The 23197-nt window shown below is 43.9% G+C and overlaps 1 protein-coding gene across 2 annotated transcripts; it reads right to left on the reverse strand.

Annotated features, from left to right (window-relative positions):
• Nucleotides 1-2099: 2099 nt before the first annotated feature.
• On the reverse strand, nucleotides 2100-13471 carry CBY2 (chibby family member 2). 2 transcript variants are annotated; one of them, XM_059681072.1, is made up of 3 exons: nucleotides 13397-13471; nucleotides 13013-13093; nucleotides 2100-3314 (listed from the first exon to the last, which is right to left on the reverse strand). In XM_059681072.1, the coding sequence occupies exons 1-3, from the start codon at nucleotides 13469-13471 to the stop codon at nucleotides 2100-2102; spliced, it is 1371 nt and encodes a 456-aa protein (XP_059537055.1). The 2 variants fall into 2 exon arrangements, with proteins under 2 accessions (XP_059537055.1, XP_059537056.1); XM_059681073.1 differs by lacking the exon at nucleotides 13013-13093.
• Nucleotides 13472-23197: the final 9726 nt, after the last annotated feature.

Raw genomic sequence — 23197 nt, forward strand, 5'->3', positions numbered from 1 at the left:
TATTGAGAATCAGGTGGCTTCACTCACCCCACCACAGTGATTCCTCAACTTGCTGCATGTTGCAATCACCTAGGGAACTTTTAACCCCACAGTATCCAGTTGTACCCAATACCAATTAAATCAGAATGTCTGGGGGTGGAGCCCAGGCATCAGTATTTTTCAAGACTCTGAGGTGACTCTACCATATAACAAAGTTTAGGAACCTCTGTCCAACTACCTTTTATAGGAAACTGAGGGTACTTTTTAACTTTTTGGTTCTGAAATATGTTTAACTTTGAAGTGGGAATTGAAGCCCAGAACAACAAATATTGAACCTCTAAACCTTCCCTCCAGTGAACCTGTCAGCCACCACCCCACATTTTACATCCAACTGAGAAGTGTGAACCATGAGTAAGCAGAGGCCACACAGGGCTAGGGATGTGAGCCCAGGGTCAGGAGAGCACAGAGCAACACTTCCCAACCTGGATGATCAGCAGGTTAACATAAAAAAAGATTTCGCTCTTCTGGTTCACCAAAGCTAAGCAGGCTTCTTCTTCGTAGGACTTCTGAGACCCTTTAAGTTGGGAGTAGGATTATGAACCTGCCACAGAGAATTGCAACAGCATTTCCCTGAAACCTTCATTTTCTCAGAGCAGTTCAGGGATTCATATTTCAAGGAATGTGGTTTAAGAAACCTAGAGCAATGTGGGGAAGAGGGGACCGGGATCCGGGATTTTGTCCACTGAGGGGACATTTGGTGATGCCTAGAGACATATTTGGTTGTCACAACTGGGGGTTGGGTGGCTGTTACTGGCATCTAGTGAAAAAGGAAGAAAAGATGCTGATAAACATCCTACAATGCACAGGAAAGCCCCCACAACAAAGAGTTATCCAATCCCACTAGCACACAGCTGCAAAGCCCTTGTCTAGAGCAGCGGTTCTCAACCTGTGGGTCGCGACCCTGAAAATACATCCTGCATACAAGATATTTACATTACAATTCATAACAGTAGCAAAATTACAGTTATGAAGTAGCAACGAAAATAATTTTATGGTTGGGGGTCACCACGACATGAGGAACTGTATTAAAGGGTCGCGGCATTAGGAAGGTTGAGAACCACTGGAGAGTGGCCTTTTCTATGGTTATGGCCATCTCCCACACCATTAACCTTGAAAATTGAAGATGACTAGAAAGCAAGAAAGACAGAGAAAGAGCGGAGGATGAGGAGGAAAGGGAAGGGGGGAAAGATAGAAAATGAAAGAGATAAACAGAATATAATGAAGGAATAGACTGGGAATAATGAGAATAAAAAGAAGCCAGATTCATAATTGCCTAAACTTGGAAGCAACTTAGATGTCAGTAATAAAGTATGGTACATCCAAACAATGGAATATTATTCAGGGCTAAAGAGAAATGAGCTATTAAGCCATGAAAAGACATGGAGGAATCTTAAAGGAACATTACTAGGTGAAAGAAGCAAATTCTGAAAAGGCTACATACACACTGTACAATTCCACTCTATGACCTTCTGATACAACTATGGGGACAGTAAAAGGATCAGAGGTTAATGGGAGGAATGAACAGGGGAGCACATGTATTCACTTATTTATCACATGATTTTAGAGCAGTAAAAATACTCTGTGATACATAAGTGAACACATTATCACCAGACATTTGTCCAAACCCATAGGATACACAGCACCAGGAGTGAACCCTAATGTAAACTATGGACTTTGGGTGATGATGATGTGACAATGGAAGCTCGGCAATTTTAACAAGTGTGCCCTCTGGTGAGGGCTGTTATCGGGAGAGAGTACGCGTGCGTGAGGCAGGAAGTCTATGTGAAATCTTTGTAACTTCCCCTCTATTTTGCAGTAAACCTAAAACTGCTCTAAAAAAAAAATAAACACGAAAGAAAAAGGCAGCGCAGCACCGCGTTAACTAGACCCAGCCTCCTCTCGCCTTTATTGCTGCTCTGAGTTTAGGAAGGCCGATCATTCTGCTCAACAGGCAGGAGCTAGTGGGTGGGTGAAGGCAGGCGAGGAAATCAAAAGGCAGAGATTTTCTTCTGCCCAATAGGCTGTGCCCCCAGCTCCGTGCCCTGTGCGCCTTGGCGGCCTCAGACCCTGGGGGGCTTCTTGGGGTCCTTGTTCTTGGCCGGCATGAAGGCGTACAGCTCCTCGATGAGCATCTCCATGCGGGCGGTGACCTCGGTCACCGTGTCGATGACCAGCTTCTGCTGCAGCTTCAGCTTGTTGTTCTCCCACAGCGCCTTGTTCTCCTCCTGGAACAGCCGGTGCTCCTCGCGCAGCACGTGCAGCGCGCGGTTCTCCTCTTGCAGGAGCCGGTTCTCCTCGCGCAGGACCTGCAGGCTCTGGTTCTCAACCCGCAGGGCCTGCAGCGCCTGGTTCATCTCCCGCAGCAGCTCCAGGGGCTGGCTGCCGTCCGCCAGGCCCGCGGCCGCCTTGCTCTCCTCCTCCCGGGAGGAGCCCGCCAGGTTGCTGACCATCTCGCGCAGGGCGCGCAGCGTCTTGGAGTCGTCCTGCGGGCTGGCGGGCCCCTTGGGCTCCTCGAAGGGGGAGAGGCCCGCGCCCGTGTCGGGCAGCAGCCCGGGGCCGTGCGGCTCCTCCAGGGGCGAGGGGGCCGGGTTGCTCTCCTCCGCGGGGCCGGGCTTCTCCTCCGTCGGGACCCAGTAGGCCTTTCTCTGCTCCAGCAGCTGCTGCAGGGCGCGGTTCTCCTCCCGCAGGAGCCGCAGGGCGCTGTTCTCCCGGCTGCGGTGCCCCTGCAGCGCCGGGTCCTTCTTCGCCGCCTCCTGGGCCGCGCTGTCCTTGCGCAGCAGCGGCGACGAGGCCCGGCTGTCCTCGCGGCCGGGCGACAGCTTCTGCTCCTCCCAGAAGACCTGCAGGATCTTGTTCTCCTTGCGGAGGGTCTTGTTCTCCTCGCGCAGGGCGCGGTTCTCCTCCCGCAGGCACTTGTTCTCGTCCTGCAGCAGGTACTCCTTGGCCAGCCGCTTGTGGTGCAGCTTGTGGTGGAAGGACGACGTGGGGGAGAAGTAGGGCGACTGCAGGCGGCAGTTCTCGTTCACCCACCGCCCGTCCTGAAACACGAACATCTCGTCGCTGAGCTGCACGCGGGGAGGGTTGTAGTCCAGCTCCAGGTCCGCCTGGGAGGTGGGGCGCTCCATGGGGTCCAGGGGCACAGAGGAGAAGCGATTCAGCGGGTAGGAGTGCTGGCTGACCACCCTGCGGCTGGGCCTGGGCAGGGCGGCCTGCCTGGGGCAGCGCGGGCTGGAGTACAGGTTGTGGAGTCTCAGGAAGGGCTCGGCCGTGCCCCTCTGCGGGAGAGAACGGGAGGCCCAGAGTTAGTGAAGGGGCGGACACACCCTAGGCTGGCTGACACCCCGCAATAAACCCCGGCTGCTGGTCTGGCCTGGCTCGGCCACAGTAGGCACTTTTGCCTCTTGGGGTCCTCACAAGGTACTGCAGTTGATGCTCAATATTCCCCGCAGTGCTGTTCTATGAAATTTGTGAGGACACTGAGCCATGAATTATGACACTGAACCATGACTACTAGGTTAGGTTCCTGAGAGCCTCTGGTCACATTTTCATCCACCATTCAGCACATCGCCTATTTGTGTCTGTTGAGAGACACCTTATTTAATACGTATTGTTGATTCGTTAACATTGAACTCTGACGACAGCACTGTAACTCATGCCTGAACAAAGTTCACCTGACACCTGTTTTCTCTGTAAGGCACATCCCTGCCTTCGTGTGCTTGGGAAGACGAGACAGCACTTCAATATGATGCTCTAGGGTGATTTTCGACAGTGAAATCACCAACAAAAAGCACGGAAATGTGAAAAACCTGGAAATAAATAAGCTGTGAAATAAACACTATTTCACAATAGAAGAGCTGAAACAAGGCTTCTCACTGACCACCTTTGCGGCAGGCACCTCAAATGTTTCCTCACTCTGTTGAGTGTCCATGGATGGCCTCGGAAGTGCCATGAGTACGATTTGGGAGTTACAGGAAAAAAAAAAAAAATTCAGTGGGAAAAAAAAGTAGGCGAATTTACAAACGTGGAATTCAATAATGAGAGTCACGGTTCTGTTGCTGATTCACATGTGAAATGAAGAGCTCTCTCGCCCTCCCTGAGACCCAGATTTTTCACCAGTAACAAGGTTGTCAAACTCCATGATCTCAAATTAGGCACCTTCCAACATTGAAAGTCAGAGAAATGCGGCCAAAAAAATGGAAATAACGCGTGCCCTGCTTGGTTCACAACACTTTGTGAGGGTTGAATGAGAGAAGGAATGCAAAAGTGATTTTAAAACTGCCAGGTGGCATAGAAATGTAAGGTGTTACCCAGAAAAGTAGGCTTCACTAATGGAAGAATTCTGAGTTGCATTCAAAAAGTGGTGAACAGGTGAAATGCATCCTGGAGAAGACACAGCAACCGCAGCAATACATTTAAATAAAAATATCATCATGATATTTACTTCTGAATACACTGAAAAAATTTTATCCAAGTACATCGCAATGCTCTCCAAATACAAATTCCTTATTTCTTAGGTTACTTTCACTATTTTACAGATAGAGAAGATAGAAAATAAGTCATTATATACTATGTTTATATAGTGTATATTTGTATATCTCTAACATATACTGTGTGTGTGTGTGTGTGTGTGTGTACATAGAGATAAATTTGCACAGTGTATAAGGTTGGTTAGAATTCCTTAAGACCCAACGAGCTAGACAAATAGATGGCACAGTTCTATGCCATTAACTTTACAATAAGCACATGTCATTAACTTTGTAAGGATGTGATTAATCTTCCAGATAGTGAGGGTATGAGGACATTCTGTAATCACATCCTTATTTGCTTTAAATAAATCCAGCCTCCATAGTTTTTATATTTCTCAACTGGAAAAGCACATTGGCTCTTGTGGCTGAACCTATGATCAGAATGAACCTCATGGAGAATAGTCCACACTATGTCCTTGTAAATTTAAGGTCCTTTGATCTAGATTTCTGGGAAGATTAGCCAAGGTCAACAAGGAGTACAACTGGAGAGGTCCTCTTCATCCTCAAACTAGAAACAATGCAAGGCTCCATATCAGCAGCGTCTTACTCTACACCAGTGGTTCTCAACCTTGGCTGCACATTAGAATCACCTGGGATTCTTTTTAAAATCCTGATTTCCAGAGGATACGGCCCAGAAATCAGGATTTTAAAAAGATTCCCAGGTGATTCTAATATGCAGCCAAGGTTGAGAACCACTGCTCTACACTATCTTATTATGGAAAATGCAGTTTTAGTCAATGATGTGTATCCCAATCCTGAAAAGGAAAGGAAAGAAGGAAACAAATATTGAGCCTCTATTTTGTGCCAGGCCCTGAGCTGAGCATTCTATCTATCGAATTACCTCACGACACTGAATTTAAGAGGTGTTATTATTATTCCCATTTTACAGATAGAGAAACTGAAACTCAGATAAGTTAAATAACCTGTATCAGTTCACTTGCTAATCCACAAACCCAGTTCTGGTTCCCTGAACTTATATGTCTGAGGAATACACATGGGGGATTGCCATGGATTTATCAAAGGATTTGCAGTACTTTGGGGGTCAAGACACTTTTTCCTTACCTTTTCATTATAGAAAATTTCAAACATATATAAAAAGATAAAGAGAATAATCTAATAATTATTAGATGTGTACATTGTTTCATGTACCCATCACGTAGCTTCAGTAATTATTAAATTGAGGCCACAATTGTTTCATATATCCCATCAGCCAATTCCACAACCACTCCCTTGTCACTGGGTTGTTTTAAAGCAAAGTGTAGACATTGTCTCATTTTATCCATAAATACATCAATGTGTATCTTTTAAACAAAACCACAATACCATTATCATCCTTTTAAAATTTAGCAATAATTTCTTAATATCAGCAATTACTGAGTCAGTGTTCAAATTTCCCTAATTGCCTTATTTCTTTTTTAGGATTGTTTGATTTCAATCAGAGAGATAGTCTTCTTGATCTAAGTGTATGTCCAAAGAGAAATGTATAATGCTTTATACCTGTTCAGAGAATCCCTGATGGCCTTTAAATCATCCTATTCAGCTGCCATTATTCTATATTCACTTTCTGAACTGGGTACTCAATGAATTTTCAAAGTTAAACATATTTCAGAACTCAATGAATTTCTCAACAGAAATGCACTAAATAAAAACTTAATGTAAAGTGATGGTTCCCTAGCTATGGGTAATCTGGTATCTGCGTCCTTATCTTTATGCATGCCATCAGGTGGCCTTAGTCACATCCTCTCACCTTTTGACCTTTGTTTCCACTTCTGTATAATGAGGGTCGGTAGCATTACCTCTAAATACCCTCTTAGTCTAACTTTCTCTGGTTCCGCAGATCCATGTTTGTGAATGGGTACCACAATGACCCCAGCAGAATTCTTTTACTAACCTAGTTGACATCTTGTCCCCTCCCTTAAATGGTCAACACTTCCTAGCAAGACCCTGTTGCCTTCTCTGTTCCATGCCCACCGCTCCTGATTCAGAAAATGTTGATGGACTAATAGGTTCCTTTACTTCTTTACCCAGGAGACCAAATTCTCCCCTTATAACTGAGTTCTAATATCTTTCCTTCTATCTCCAGATAGGACCAAGAAAGAGATCAAATCCACTACTGACTCATGGCCTAGTCTTTTAGAACACAAAAACATCTTCACTTTAGCATCATCTACCCAAGAATTTTAGCCTCATCTACCTAAGATGAGGCTAAAGTAAAGAAGCACCTTTTCTATTTCTGAAAGTGAGAAGATACTAAATATACAGGCATTTCAGATATGCCAAGAGTCCTGATTGAACTTTGGGAAAACATTATGCCAAGACAAATTCTTTCCTTCCCATGATATTTCCCTGATTGCAATCAGACCAGCTGAACTTAGTCCTCAAATGAAAGCTCTTTCCTGGCCTTTGAAAACTCCTCACCCTAATCTAGTCCCACTCTGAATGTTATTGCACCAATCATTCTTCCACATTTATGTTAATGAATCAACTAATATTGCTTTAGCATCCGGTCTCAGACCTTACCCTCAGGGAACTTCCAGTCAATTTAAAAAGTCAGTTATTAACACCAACTATTTTTTGGTGCAAATGAGAGAGGTCAAAGTTCCACAAGCATTAATGCAGGCAGTAAGGATGGGGATCCGTGCTGGACACCTGGAGAGTCCTGGCTTTGCACTGTATGAGTGCATGACCTTTTAAAATATTTTCATTTTTATGCTTATATTTCCATGTATAGGATATGTGAATGCTAACGTGACTTAGAGCCACCCCTTGTTTGTGCAGGTTGTACAATGACAAACTCCAGAGGGTGCTATTTACAACTGTTGTTGCAGTGCACAACCTTACTATAAATGCTGCCCCACCGCAGCTTATTTTAGAATTCAAAATAAAATAATAAAACGTGATATTTTCTTTGTTTATAGTGAGCTACAGAAATGCAAGGATGTACTTCGGTTAGGAAGATAAGTTGTTTAGCATTTCCTTAGAGAAAGATTTATAGAATAAGAAAAAGAAAATAACACACACTGAATGACTATTATATGACAACTAGAGGCCCAGTGCATGAAAATTCAGCCCAACCTGCTTTCTCTCACAGTCCAGGAGCCCTCAGGGGCGGGAGGCAACCCGATGATCAGAAAAAGGCGACGCCCCATCACACCTCTGCTGCTGCCACTGTTAGCAGGGCAAGCCTCAGCCGGCCCTGGTTACCTGAGCCTTAGGCAGCCCTGGCAGGTGGGCAGCCACCATATGAGGCTTGCCTGTGCCTCGGGCCAGCCCTGGGTGGCTGGGGGGCTGAGGGGACTGGGGGACTCTGGAGGCAGGTGCGTGGAGCCAGGCCTGCCCTGGGGGTGGACCCGGCCTTGGGGTATGCCTGCAACCCTGGCTGGGCTGAGGGGACTGGGCACCACCATTTGTGGCTGTGGGTGCAGCCATCTTTGAGGGGGTGCAGCTAATTAGCATATTCCCTCCTTATTGGCTGTGGGCACCACCATCTTTGGGGGTGGGGCATTTAATTAGCATATCCCTCCTTGTTGGCTGTGGGCACTGCCATCTTTGCCACAGCATGTCATATCATATGACAATATGATAATTGATTTCCACATTCATAGTTAATGTCTTACCAAAAAGAGCCACCCATGGTTCTACCTCAGATTACACAGCCAAGAAGGGGGCAAAACCATGGTTTAAAACCAGGCTGACTCAACTGGCATGTTTATCCTAGCCCCTCACAAAGGCCAGATGCTTTATTTTGTATCTGTTGATATAATTACTTTGCAGTGGTTCTCTTATGTTCTGTCCTGTCTTCTCCCTAGGTGAATAAATTGCAGCTCTCTAAGACAGTGACCTGTTCCTTATTTTTTTTATATATATCCTTAGTCCTGGAAATTAGAACAGCACATTTCATATACAGTGGAGGCGTAATGAGTCCTTGCTAATCAAACCAAAATGCACTGAAAGCTAAGGAGGAGATATTAAGTTAAAATATGTGAAACTGTTAACATTGTGCCATTTTTGTCTTACAAAAGAGGTGATTTTGTTTGTCTTAATATACTAGTGTATTTGATAAAGCTATGTCCTCATTTCAATTCATATTTTTAAACTGCAGAGCTGTTGCTGCATAATATAAGTGGTATAACAGTGGAAGTCTCCTCATGTGAATCTCACAAAACTGTAGATTCATCTATGTAGTTCTTCAGCTGTCCCCTGCATACAAATGCCTCGGGAATGCTGGTTGTCCATATCACCATCTTAAACCTATAATCTAATGAGTGCTGAGGCCGAAAATTCTCAGTAACTTTGGGCTCAAATGTCCCATATCTTTGAGTGCTCTTCAGAAAGTCACTTAGCTACTCTGAATGTCACCTCTAAAATGAACCTAAATGTAGCTGGTCTACCTGTTTCCTTAAGTTGTTCTGAGAGGCCAAGAAAGTGGTAGGCAAGCTGTCATAAAGACCAGATGGCCAGGTCTACTTGTAAGGCTTAAACAAAATTCCTGGCCTATGGCAAATGCTGAATATATTTCTTTACAAAAGACTTTCCAAAACGTGAGCATTTGTGCTAACCAAATACATGAGGTACAAAATCCCAGGCCTCCTTAGCCTATGTTTGAAGCCAGCTCCTTCTCAGGAGGTCACCTTGACCAGTGGTCTCACTGGGTGAGCTAAATTATTCTGTCCTTGATGTCCTTGAGCCCTGACAAAAGATAGGAGCCAACAAAAAGCCCTTGGAACATCCCTGAAAGTTCTGCTAAGCCTGGAGGCCGAGCCTCTGGCAGCAGGTCCAAGTCCCCAGAGCAGCTTGGCCCAGGAAGATTCTCTCCTCCCTGATCATTGGGAAATGCTTTCACAATAAGACATATCCAGTAGGAGGGAGAGGAAACAGTTGGCTTCTTCCTGGGAGAATGGGATATGAGGATGGATGGAGGAGAGAAATGCAATTGGCTACGAGGTTCATGATACCTTCCCTTCAGGCCTTATTAGGAAGGTGACCAAGAGACTAGAGACTCTGCCCTCAGGAGAATGTGCTCATAGTTGTAACCTAAGATGTGTTTATGCTGGGGATTCAGGAAGAGCCCTTAATCCTTCACAGATGCCTGAATCTCACTGATGAATGGGAATTGCTCCTTAGCATCAGGCCTGGCCTTCTCCCTGTCATTTCCTTCTTAAATATAAGGGATCCTGGAAGAAAAATGTTTGAAATCACCAACAACGGGGTGCCTTTGTCAGATCACCAGCCTCCTGGCAAGTGGAGAGAACAGAGGAAGAGGTCAGTGGTGGGGAGAAGAGGCAAAGGGTACGGGGTGGGTGATAAGACCAATGTCTCTTACTGATGCTACGGCATTTCTAAGGACAGGACTCTCTGTGTGGGACCTTCTGGGGCGGAGTTCCTGGGGTTGGTGTCTTCCCATCTAAGTGGGTTTAGGGACAGGACTGGCCAGGCTTACCTAACACAGAAGTTCTCTCCACTCCTGGAACAGTGTGGCTACCGCACACCAGAAGAGATGTCCAAAGCCTAGTAGATTCCAAGACTATTAACCAAGTTTTTTAAACACCTACTTTGCCAACAGTACTGAGGGTTACAATCAAAGAGCATTCAGCCATCTGAGGTACTTACAGGCATAGGAAACTGAAAGGCCCAGGATGTTAGAAGGAAGGGCCAGATATGCTACTAATTTTCAGATGAGGTGACAAGGCTGAAGCTCATTATCAGCTCCCTATACCATGTTAAAATCAATGTTGATTTTAATGCAAATAGGTAAGAGGATAATCCACAGGTGAATGTAATTGATTTTAATAAATTATAACATTAAGAGCAAAGAGGATAAATATGTCATCATGTATGGTAGTTTCAGCTAATTGCTTAACACAGAATCTCATGAAATCAAATTGGCAGAGATATTGGTATTGTCAGCAGACCCCATAACTTCCAAAGAACAAGTCCAAACAAATGGGATTGAGAAAAGGCAAGTGGAGGAATGAGGGGGCCCTATAGGGTGCTTTAGATACTTCATTAATGATCTAGTAGTAAACACCTTCATGAAATTCACAGATAGTGCTCAGTTGGGGAAACAGGGATGCCTGTGAGAACTGAATCATTATAAATATATGTACCAAAGGAACCTGGAGGTCAGCTAGCTTGGGCAGGAAATAACACTGATGGCTTGCAACTTAATGTGCTGAATGGAAATAGATCAGAAAACACAAATATTTAATGAGGAAGAAAAACTAGGAATTAATAAGACCTGGAAAGACCTAAGGGTGGTAACAATTAGTGTCACAGGCATTTGCCATGTAATTGAGGAGCTCCAATGCCCAGCATGATTGGGAGCTGGGAGGCCAAAGGCACTTTCTGGCCATACAGAGCTGTTGATGCAATTCCCTTCTAAAACGAATGGACTCAGTTCCAGAATAAAGCAGCATGTGACAGATACATGCAGGAAGGTCAGGTGCAAACAGGTAAGATGCAGGGAAAGGAGGCATTATCTATAAAAGCAAGAAAATAAGCAGAAGGCTAAGGCATGGCCTTGCCCAGCCAGGTGGCATGTGCCCAGCCTGTGGTGTAGCAGAGTGAGTGGGCATTAACCTGGGTTTAAGCCCCTAACTCCAGCTCTGCTGTTATTAGTAGGGTTCCTGGGGTTCCCAGTTCCTGTACTTGTATAATCTCTGCCTCATACTTGCATGGCCCAGGGCTCAACACACGATCAAATCAGTGCTCGGTAAGATAGTTCTCCTTCCCCTTGTTAACCACATCAATCCCTTTCCCCAAGCCTGGAGGAGGTCCGGCGAATTCATTGGTCCCTCTCACAGCCCTAGTGGTGGCACAGTTCAGATAATCTAAACTGACAGATGACCATACCCCTCCCCCAGTGCACCAGCCTAGAACATCCTGGCAGGTGTGTGAAACCTGGTACATGACTTTTGTCCCCATGGCAGGCGTACCCATGATGCCATATCTGCCCATAAGGAGCACATGTGCCCAGGGCAGCAGGTATCCTCCCATCCCATGCCCTCCATGCACTCCTGGACCCCAGCAGGAGCATTGGGTCCTGCAGCACAGGAAGTGGATGGCCCCAGAACAAGCTCGAGTCTTTTTAAACCACACTCAGTTCTGTTCTCTTTCTCTCCGCCATGTTGGGTTGTTTCTGGGAGGCTGGCAGGGCGAGTTATGCTAGGTTCAAGACTTTCATAATTCTCTATCACATGATCACTATTTCAAACACTATTCTGACCCCCATGCTCAACCCCCATCTTCAGGTTGGTACCCTCTGCCAGTCCCTTAACAAAACAAACATTGATTTATATGAGCTGAGAACAAACCAAAGGAGCAGCACCCATCATCAGGAGAGTAGTGGCCAACAGACCTGCATGTGTATTTTACGTGGAAAGAATCAAACCTAAAACAAGGTTCCTGCAGTTGTAGGAACCCTGTGGGCAAGCCATCCTGTCTAATGATCAGGATGAAGTTAGCTTATGTTCTAAGCTTCATGAGCTGAAGCAGAGAAGTAGCTATTCACTACAAAGTTATAGAATAATGTGAGAACCAATAGCCAGGATGCGTTTTTGTCCTGTGTGTGTCCTCCTGCTGAACATACTTGCCTAGAATGTTACAGTTACCTCCACCTGTGGAAAGAATGCTGAAGTTTTTCTTTCTAATCTTGTTCTTTTCAAAACATGTAACACTGGTAATCAATACTGTCCCTCCACATCCCTGGACAGAGGTTTCAGATAGTTACCTCTGCACTGGACTCCTCCACCCTACATTTCAGCCCCTCTGGTTGCACTGCCATGGTCTTCCAACAGGGCCTTAGACGACTCTGGAGAAGTAAGGTTGCCCCCTTTGTGACATAGCAGCAGTCGACACAATCCAATCAGGAGAACCCCACCAAGGAAACGGCTGCTTAGCAGGAGGAGAACTGAGAATCTCCAGCCTGTCAAGACTTCATCCTTTCATTGGTCTCTGTTCTGAATCCCTTGTGCCCACCCCCTTACACTCTGTCTTGGGTAAACAGCAGGCCTTCACTCTCTTGACACTTCCAAATGACCCTGTATCCCGGTGTATGTACTAGGTTTTCTTCTCATGGATTGAGTTATATGTATTTGATTGCAAGCCCCAGTTCTGATTCTCCTCCAAAAACCCAGAGTGGTGGCACGAGTACCAAAACACCTAATTTTCAGAGGATTGGCTTATTTCAGAGTGTCATGTGTTAGGGCTGGAAGGTCTTACCAGATCACCTAACCCACCCTCTTCATTTGAGGAATGAGGGACCCAAGACCCACAGTGGCTAAGTGGCCTCCCTGACACACACAGCTGGTTGGCAGCTGACACACAACTAAAATCAAGGTCTTGACTACTCTATAGACGTCATTCTATAACATCTTGCCAGAGTTTTGAAAGAGGAGGGATATACTAGCTAAAACTGATACTTTACATCCTTCTGTGATTATCCATACCTGAGGTAGAACCACATTGATTGGAATTTCTAGGTTTTCAGATCTGGTATCTCTTTTTCTTGTAAAATGTGGCCTTGAGTGCTGTGGAAAAGAGAAAATAAGATGTCTGCTTCCCAGCCCATCATCTGGGCCTCACTCACTCATCTGTAAAACACAGGAGTTTCTACTCACTTACCTCCTCTTGTAAATTATGTGCATTATGAAAAACTGAGTTTGAAAGAATGTGAAGATGATATCTGATAAGGGGCTTTATCAACATCTGAACAAAAGTTAAGATAGGTATTGTGGTTGGTGTCAAAGCCTTCCAAAAGCCTTTGGAGCAGAGATACCTACACCTAGTATCTTTTTAAGATGATTATTTTTATCTCAAGTAAAAAGCCATACCAATGTTAGGTGCCAGGTATAGGTCCTATGCAGAAGTTGGTCACCAAAACACTCAGAACATTCCATAGGTGACATCACAAAACAATATAGTGCTTTTCAAGGCTCATGGTCTCTGTCTCTGAGCATCTCAGGCAGGAATGAGGCATCTGGCAGTCAGGAAAAGCTCACCCTGGTGTGTCCACTTGCCTGGTCAGGGTCAGTGTGACACATAATAGTCCAAACACTAGCCCCCTATTTGGTCATTCTGGCTGCCATTTGCATCCCTCCTGCTAGGCGGGGCTCAGATCCCTATCCTTTCTTCAGAGGTGGCATTGTCTACTTGTAGTTGGATTACTCAACAAGGAAGAAACCCAAACTGAATTCTTTCCAGACTGAGAAAAAATGAAATGCAGTATGTTGTCTGATACCAACCAGTTCTCCAATTCTCTGACACCAGCTGGACATCCTGAAATTCCATTCAATTCTAACACAATCTATCTGTAGTTAGAATCGGATCCCAAAGTTAACGGCTTGTTCCCACAAGACTGCCCCTAATTCAGATGCCTGGGCCACGAGTATTTCTGACTAACTGGCTACATCAGGGATTCCCACAACCCCTTCCTCGGGTTTGATAATTCGGTAGACTAGCTCACAGAACTAAAAAAAAATAACAACCACACTTTACTTACAATTACTGTTTTATTATAAGAGATGCAGCTTGGGAACAGCCAAATGGAAGAATGGCTTAGGGCAAGACGGAGAGAGATGTAAACCTTCCATCCTTATTCACTGACACGTCAGCCTCCCAGCATCTCCATGTGTTCACTAACCTAGAAGCTCTCCAAACCCTGCTGATTAGGTGTTTTTATGGAGGTTCCACCACATGGTCATGATTGATTAAATCATTGGTCTGTGGTGATTGAAAATTTCCAGCCCACTCCCACCCCCTTTTCCAGAGGCGGGGCGCAGGGGGCTGACAGTACCCACCGTCTAACCACAGAGTCGATTCGCCTGGCAATCAGCTCCAATCCCAAAGCTAGCTAGGGGCCTCACTAGGAGTCACCTCACTAGCATACACTTATGTGCTCCAAAGGGGCTCCTTATGAATAATAAAAGACACACCTATCACCCAGGATATTTTAAGGGTTTTAGGAGCTCTCTACCAGGAACTAGGAACAAAGACCAAATATATAGTTTTATTCTGCCATATGTATAAACTGCATCAAGACCACAATGCTGACATCTGGGCTTTGTGAAGGGGGCAGCCCCGCCCCATGACCTCAATTTTGTCCACTCTTTTGCCTCTAGTGACTGTTAGTGCAAGCCCTCTTGTGTACCTTGAGCCTCTATAAGGCAGAGAGCTCCAATTCCACATTATTATGCCATATGCAGGGGAAGAGAGTGGTAAGTCGAGGTCAGCAGATTCAAGGACACCTAAATGCCCAATGGAGTCTCCCACACCCAAGTTACAAGCAAGTATCACTCTAAGAAAATCTAATATACAGCAGTTCAAATATAAAGCAAGAAGGTAATTAATCACATGATCAAAGAATTCCTCATTTTAAATGGGAATTTCTCCAAGGGTGTTTTTTTTTAATTGAAATTAAAATTTTGTTTTTAAATTGTAGTTATAAATACACAACATTAAATTTACTATCTTAAATATTTGTAAGTATACAGTTCAGCAGTGTTAAGTATATTCACATTGCTGTGCAATAGAACTTTTTCATCTTTCAAAACTGAAACTCTAGGGCCATTAAACACTAACCCCACCCCCCACCCCCCAACCCCTACATCTCCTCTGCCCTGGCAACCATCTTTCTACATTCTATTTCTATGATTTTGACTATTTTAGATACCTCATATAAGTAGAATCATACAGTATTTGTCCTTTTGTGACTGGCTTAATGGCTTAGCATCATGTCTTCATATCAGGTATGTGACAGGATGTCTTTTTTTAAGCTGTATAATATTTTTTTATTTATATACCACATTTTATTTATCCATTGATGAACATTTAGACTGTTTTAACTATTACTATTGTGAATAATGTTGCAATTAACACAAGTATGCAAGTACCTCTTTGAGATCCTGCTGGAATTTTTTTGGATATATACCCAGAAGTGGGATTGCTGAATCATATTCAGTTTTATTTTTACTCTTTTGAGAAATCCCTGTACTTTTTTTCCACAGAGGCTGCACCATCATTTAACATTCCCACCAACAACCCATAAGGGTTCCAATTTTTCTGCATCCTCGTCAATATTCATTGTTTTCTGTTTCTCCAAGGTTTTCTTTCTTTTTTTAAATTCTCACCCAAGTATATTTTTAACAATGATTTTTAGACAGAACAGAAGGGAAGAGAGAGAGAGAGAGAGAGAGAGAGAGAGAGAGAGAGAGAGAGAGAGAGAGAAGAGAGAGAGAGAGAGATGGGAGAGACACATTGATTGGTTGCTCCTGCACACACCCCAACTGGGGTTGGGAATTGAACATGAAGCCGAGAAAACACAGTTCAGTTTTCTCTTATACACACATCTCATTAAAACACCTTCACATCTACCTTTAAGGATGAGCTAGGAAGACAAAACAGAGAAGGAAGTAGCTGTTTTCATTTACGAGGGCAGCCCAAACAAAGCGCCATGAACTGAATGGCTTAAAACAATAGAAATTTATTGTCTCACAGTACAGTTCTGGGGGCCAGAGGTTCAAAATCAAGGTATTGGCAGACCTATGCTCCCTCTGAAACCCGGAGAATTCTTCCTCACCTCTCTCCTAGTTTCTGTGGTTGTTGGAAACCCTTGGTCTTCCTTAACTTGCAGAGTAGCATTTCAGCCTCTGCCTCTGTCATCACATAGGTTTTCCCCTCAAGTGTCAGTATCTGTTCTCTTCTTATAATACGACCAGTTATATTGGGTTAAGGTCCACCCTACTCCTATATAACCTCATCTTAGCTAATTATATTTGCAATGACACTATTTCCAAATCAGATCCAATTCTGAGGAATTAGAGGTTATGACTTCAACATACCTTTTTGGGAAGACAAAATCCAATTCATAACAGAAACTAATATTAACTGAACACCTAATGAGCATCAGCACTGTGCTCAGCACTTGATATGTTATTTCATTGCATTAGAGTCACTGCTATGTAGGCAGGTCCTACCATCCATCGTTGGAATATAGTCCACCCTTGGGGGTCCCTAAACCCATCATGTGGCCCATCTCCAACAGATAGAACCTCTTCCTCCCACAGAAGGCACCTCTAGTGCCAAGGAGCACATGCTCTACCCCATGGACAAAAGACTCTGCCAATAAGCCCAATGTATTTTATTACTATTATATATTATTCATATGTGTTATTTACATTATACTATTTTGCCTACTCTTAGTCCCACTGCCTTCCCTATCTTTTGGCCATCTGGCCCCTAGTTACCTCCAGGGTGATAAAATCCTTACCCCAGGCCTGTCCTGAGGCCATATCTAGAGAACTTACCCCATTTAAGTTCCTTTGTGGTTTTCTAAAGTTTTATCTGTGATATCATGGGAGCTTATGGTACAGTTCATCCTAGAAAGGAAGTCTTACTATTGGATGATCACAAAACTCCCAGGGTCCAGGCAATGGTGCAAATCATTTCCTTCCCCATTGCACCACCAACTGGTCAACCAGAGATCTCCTCTGATGGATGTCCAGGGTCTGTCTCCTTGTAGGCTCTCTCCTTCCTCACCTCCACCATAGTCATTTGCCTCTCTCTTCAGAGGCCTGGCCCCCAGGTAAAGGGGCAGCCACCATATCTGGCTGATAGTGATGGCTTTCAGAGCATAATAGTAACTCATCACCCACCATTATCTGATCAAAGACCCTACCTACCCTATCCTGTGAGGGAAAGTGCCGGAGGGAATGAAAGAAAGAAATGAACACCTGGACAGTCCTGCCACATTAGCATGAAAATAACTTCTTTTCCCAAACTCAAAGGACTAGCAAAATGAATGAGATACAAATAGCAAGATCATGGACACTGGCGTCAGTCAGCAGACGTGTGTGCAAATCTGAAGGCCAAGAAATAGTTAATTACCATGTGTCTTAGTCAGCTCTGTGTGCTATAAGAAAATACAATAGACTGGATGGCTTAGACAACAAACATTTATTTCTCATAGTTCTGGAGACTGGAAGTCCAAGATCAAAGTGCCAGAAGGTTTGGTTCCTGATGAGACCCACTTCCTGGCTTGCAGATGGCCACCTTCTTGCTGTGTCCCAACATGATGGAGAGTTCTGATTTCTTTTGCTCTTTTATAACACACTAATCCCATCCATAAGACTTCAGCTAAACCTAAATGAAAAGCCAAACCTCCAAATACCATCACATTGGGGGAGTAGGGCTCCAAAATAGGAATTTTGGGGGGACACAAATATTCAGTTCATAACACTGTGTGACTTGGGCAGGTCCTCCTACCTCTCAGAAGTTCAGTTTCATCATCCCCAAAATGAGGAAATCCTATCTAATTTTAAATAACCCACACAAAGCAGCCAACACTTAGCAAGCTCTCAATAAATAAGCATTGTTTTAGCACCCTGTACAGAATTGCCTTGCTCCCTTTGTCTTAAAATCTCAAGCAGCTGATCTACAATTGTTCCGCGATTAAAAAACTTGATATTGCAACTTGTGTGAGGGCTTGTTTATAGGCTTTCTGATTGACTTGCTTTTTGTCTTTAAGGGAAGAGCATTGTGAGCTGGGCCATTCTGGTACTGGCATCTGCCGCTGCCCATTAGCTGGGTTCCTTCCTCTTCTGCAGGCGGCATGCATCCACGACTCAGTACTGAAAGGCCTCCTTGAGATTGCACCCAAAATGCCTGTCATTACTCAGATTAACACCATCATCAATCATCTATGTTCTGTGAGCATTTACAATTGGTGAACGCTACCCAGAGCTCAGAGGTAGGCATGCCTCATGGGTTTCTAATCTAAACAGACAGGTAGAGCAGAAACAAAGGAAAGGGCAAGCATGCAGCCGAGACTCTCTGGACTTTCCTCGCCTGCAACTGTCTGATGATGAACCACAGGGAAAAATTCAACAAATGGGATGGACTATTAGAGAGCACAGGGTCTCCTGCCCTACCAGGAGTCAGAGGTGGACATCAGGGGTATGTTCTAACCTTTCTCTCTTTTTCATTTGTCAAAGGGATGGGAAGTTGTGCAATGTAGTAAATCATCATGATGCCTTTCATCTCCAAATTGCATGATGTGTTTGGGAGTATTTGTTACTTTTGCTACTTAGGGCAGAGGCTAGCTCTCCTCTAGAGCCAGAGGAGCAGCCCAAACACAGCAAAGCTTTGGGCCATGCTGCTCCTGGGACAGGTTGGGAGCTCTCACCTTCTGAGGAAGCAGGAGGCAGCAGCTAGAAAAAGCAAAAGAATCTGCCAGTGAGTCTATCTGGCAACAAATAAAGATCAAGTGTTGGAAAAGTCTGAGTGGGAATGGAAGCTACTGAAGTGAATGGTTGCTATTGATAGAAGCAATATCAATAGCAATATCCTCACATTTGTGGGAATATTGAAAGAACCAAAAAGGTGGGCAATGCTGGAAAGTAGGGCAGTTGGCACTTTTAAGTTCCAGAGCTAACCAAGATGGTAAATCCTTTTTGGTGAAGTCAGAAAGAAGACCATATGCAGGACAGGTCCCCATAAACAACATAGAAACTTGGGGGTCTCTAGAGCTGTATAGCATCCTTACAAACCTCCTTCCTCAAACCAAAAGCCACTAGAAATCCCCTCAAAGTTCTGACATTTTCTTAATATTAGTTCATCTGTTTACTTGATCCACAAGTGAGGCCTGTCCAGTTTGGCTCAGTGGTTGGAGTGGCAGCCTGTGGACCAAAGGGTCATGGGTTCAATTCCTAGTCAAGGACATGTACCTGGGTCACAGGTTCCCCAGTCCCAGTCGGGAAAGCAATTAACGATGTGTCTCTCTCACATCGATGTTTCTCTCTCTCCTCCTCCTCCTCCTACCTCCCTTCCACTCTCTAGAAATCAATGGAAAAAAATATCTTTGGGTGAGAATTAAGAAAAAAAAAAGACTATGATATGTGTAATGTAAAACAAAAAATAACAAAGGAACTAATAAATTCACAGATACAGACAATGGAATGATGAGAGAAAGGAGGGTAGGGGATGGCAAATTGGGTAAAGGGGATAAAACATATAGGTGACATGGAAACTAGACTTCAGGTGGTGAACACACTATAGAGTGCATAGATGTTGAATTATAATGTTGTAAACCTGAAATTTATATAATGTTATTAACCAATGTTACCTCAATAAAGTTTTTTTAAAAAGACATCCAGCCCTGGCCAGTGTTTCTCAGTGGTTAGAGCATTGACCTGGGCACCAAAGGGTTGTGGATTTGATTCCTGGTCAAGGGCATGTACCTGGGTTTCAGGTTAGATCCCCAGACCTGGTTGGGGCGCTTGTGGGAGGCAACCAATTGATGTGTCTCTCTCACATTAATGTCTCTCTGTCTCTCTATCTCTCTCTCTTCCTCCCTCCCTCCCTCCATCCCTTCCACTCTCTCTAAAAATCAATGGAAAAAATATCACTGGGTGAGGATTAACAACAACAACAAAAAGACACCCAATGGAAAAGACTTTCAGTCACTAAGAAATTCTTTTTTATTTTGGAAAAAGTCAAAAGAGATGACTATGTGATTTCTGGTTCCACTCTGAGGTCATCTCAGGTAGGCAGAAGCCACAGGAGTGACCCAAAGGAAGAGGTAGGCAGTCTCCACCCCAACACCCTCGACCAACAGGGGCAAAACTGAAGGCTTTGTTTATTAGCACAACTCTAACTGTGATTGATGTGATTATGTACATTCCAATCTAAGCAAAATTTAAAAGTCATCAAATTAGCTAAGTGTGTAATTCCTTCAATTAACTGTCCATTAGCTCCTTAATGATAATGGAATGCTTACCAAATAGCATGTGATCTATGAATAGTGCCAAATAAATTGATTAAAATATTTCTTCAAGAACTAACAAGGATTTCATTTGCTCAGTTTCCTCAATGAGTTTTAATGTGTTCAGGTCTCCAAAAAGTGGGTCCGAGATTGGATTCCTTCACTCTAAGGAAGGACAACCTCCTCAGGTGATCATGTCTGAGGAAACATTCATGCTGCACCGGATATTGAAAAGGCACAAACTCTAAGTCAGAGCACCTACACGGGGACCCTGTTTCCACTCCCAGCTGGCTGTGTGAACTCTGCACTTACTGTTGCTAAACCTCGGTTTCTTTGGTGACAGAATAGGTGTGATAGTTCTTAAAATTTAGGATAGTGGTGAGGATTAAATTAGGTGAAAGACTTCAAAAACAGTTGTGGGTGGGCGGGCTTTGTCCATAATCATGATCAATAAATATGTGTTAATTAAAAGGGTCAAGTGAACTGAATTAAGCAAGGCACTGTGCCTGGTAGTGCAGGTAAGGAAGGAAAAAGAGAGATGGGGAAAGATCAGATACCATTTCTTGCTCTCAAAAAGATTGTAATCTACTTATAGAGCAGAATTTGGGGAAGGAGATATAATGATAATAATAGCCAATATTTATTGAGTGCTTGCGATGTGTCAGGCACTATTATGAGCCCTTTACACATCATTTAAATATTTTTTCATAAAATTCTCTTATTGTTAAAACACCAAGTTTTTCATGAAGGCAAAAAATAATTGTTTTGTTTTTCCTTTCTAAAATATGGTGCTTAGATAGCACACTGCTAACATCCACTTGTCACAAGAAAAGGTCAGCAAATTTGGTACATTTGTCCTTTTGTAAAAAGAGATTACTGCAAAACTCCTTATTGTGTAAGACTTTTATGGTCATTGTCCATCCTGGGACAAAGTACTGCGAAGATGTTGGCACTTTGTACAGCTCTCCCACTTGTTAAAATCAGATTAATCAAATTCATGATCGCCTCTAGCGCATTGTGCATTTCTGGTTTCACCTGCTTTGCAGCATTACTTTGGTTATGAATTACTACACAGTAAATTTCAAGAGTGAAGCTATTCCTGTAACCTGACCCCAGTGTCCTCTTTCTATTCCAGTCAAAGCAGCCACTCCATCAAATGTTATTTTAAACAATTGTTCCATTAGAACATTGTTTCTAATAAAGTTATTTATGGTTAGATCACAGCTTTTCTGGCATGTTTTTCTATAATTGGTTCACGAAAGAATACCACTTTGTATGCTTTATTACTGAAGGGGAAGCTACCTCTGTACTTCACTCAGCTATGTAGCAAACACTACTTGATTTGTTTCAATACTTGTTTCTTTAAGGTTTTTTTCTGAATCTATCAGCAGTATTTGCTGGCTAACAGCTGAATATTCATTTCATTCAATCATTCAAAAATGATTTACTGAGCATTTGGTATGAACCACCCACTGTTCTAAGTGCCAAGAAAGTAATGAACAAAATTAGGTTTTCACAGAGCTGTGTTCTTGTGAAGAAAGATATATGATAAATAAATTTTTAAAAATCAAATATATGTTAGGGGTAGGCATGCTAAAGAAAAGTTCACCGGAGAGTGGAATAGAAAGTGATAGGGTGAGCCATTTCAGGTCGTAAGGAAGACCAATGTGAGGAGCAACATTTAAGCTAAGGCCTGACAGTGGTGAGGGTATAAGCCATGAGTATCTGGGGGAAGAGTATGTCAGCAGGAGCAAAGGCACTGAGGCAGGGGGTGTGGCAGGACCAGAGTCAGAGGATTTTTTTCTGACCAAGATGGGCAGCCATTAGAGGTATGCAGCAGAGCGTGGCATGATCTGACAGGATTAAAAAGATGTCTCTTGCCACATCATGGGGAACACGCTGCAATGTGACAAGACAGGAATGTGGGACCAATTTCAATTATCCAGATAGGGTGAGAAATCATAAGATTCTAGATACATTCAAGTAGATTTGCTGATGGATTTGGATATAGAGTAAGAGAAAAAGAAGATAGGGCACTACAAGGTTTTTTAATCTAAGCACTTGGAAAATGTAATAGTCATTTCCAGGGGTAGAGAAGACAGGATGGGCCACGGGATGAAGATCAAGAGTCCCAGTCTGGACACATTCAATCGGAGAAGATTGCAAACATCCCAGTGCGGGTGTCAAAAAATCAGCTGCTTCTAAGAGTCTAGAGCTGAGGCATTTAAAATGGAAATACAAATTTGGGACTTGTCAGAGTGTAAATGGTATTAAAAGCCTTGTCACTATATTTTTTTATATAGTATTTCAGCTGTATTTATTGCAGTGGAAAGAACAAGTATTTTTCCACATGGTATGAAGACTTTTTTATTTTCCCTACTAAGAAACCTCCAAAGAGGCTTTTAAATGCTTTCCATTACACTTATTATGATTTTTAAGAATATTACATTGAAGGCTGGTGGCGTATGTGAGGTCCGCAGCTGTGCTGCAGGGACAGCCCGCGCCCAACAGGCGGAGGCCAGCAGCACGGGAGCGGGACATAGCGGGCACCCATGTCATGCTGCTGAGTGTGCCGGGGCCACCCAGCTCGACCGATCGGCCACTGGGCCATGACGGAAGCCGAGAGCTGGGAGCCACAAGACTGAGGTGGCGGGCCCTGTCAACAGAATGTGTCCTCCCGCTGCTTGCCACTTTGAGGCCACCGAGCTGAGTCCCGCGGCCTGGCCCCACGAGTACCCACACCTCACTAGCCAGGAGTCTGCCAGGTGCCATGGTGTTCTAGCCCCAAAGAGCCATCCCTGGCCTCAGGTCTCCATAGACCCGGGGTTTGTACAGCAGCCGAGTCTCCGTGGAGAGGCCAGGGTACCACAAACTT

The sequence above is a fragment of the Myotis daubentonii genome, chromosome 2 (genome assembly GCF_963259705.1).
Source record: "Myotis daubentonii chromosome 2, mMyoDau2.1, whole genome shotgun sequence".
NCBI classification, from domain to species: Eukaryota; Metazoa; Chordata; class Mammalia; order Chiroptera; family Vespertilionidae; genus Myotis; species Myotis daubentonii.

Coding starts and splice junctions, on each gene's coding strand:
- CBY2 (XM_059681072.1), bottom strand. CDS start 13,471: ATGTCACCTATGGAATGTTCTGAGTGTTTTGGTGACCAACTTCTGCAT. Junction 13,094..13,396: donor ATACCTGGCACCTAACATTG/GTATGGCTTTTT, acceptor TCTTTTCCACAG/CACTCAAGGCCACATTTTAC. Junction 3,315..13,012: donor TCAATGTGGTTCTACCTCAG/GTATGGATAATC, acceptor TCTCTCCCGCAG/AGGGGCACGGCCGAGCCCTT.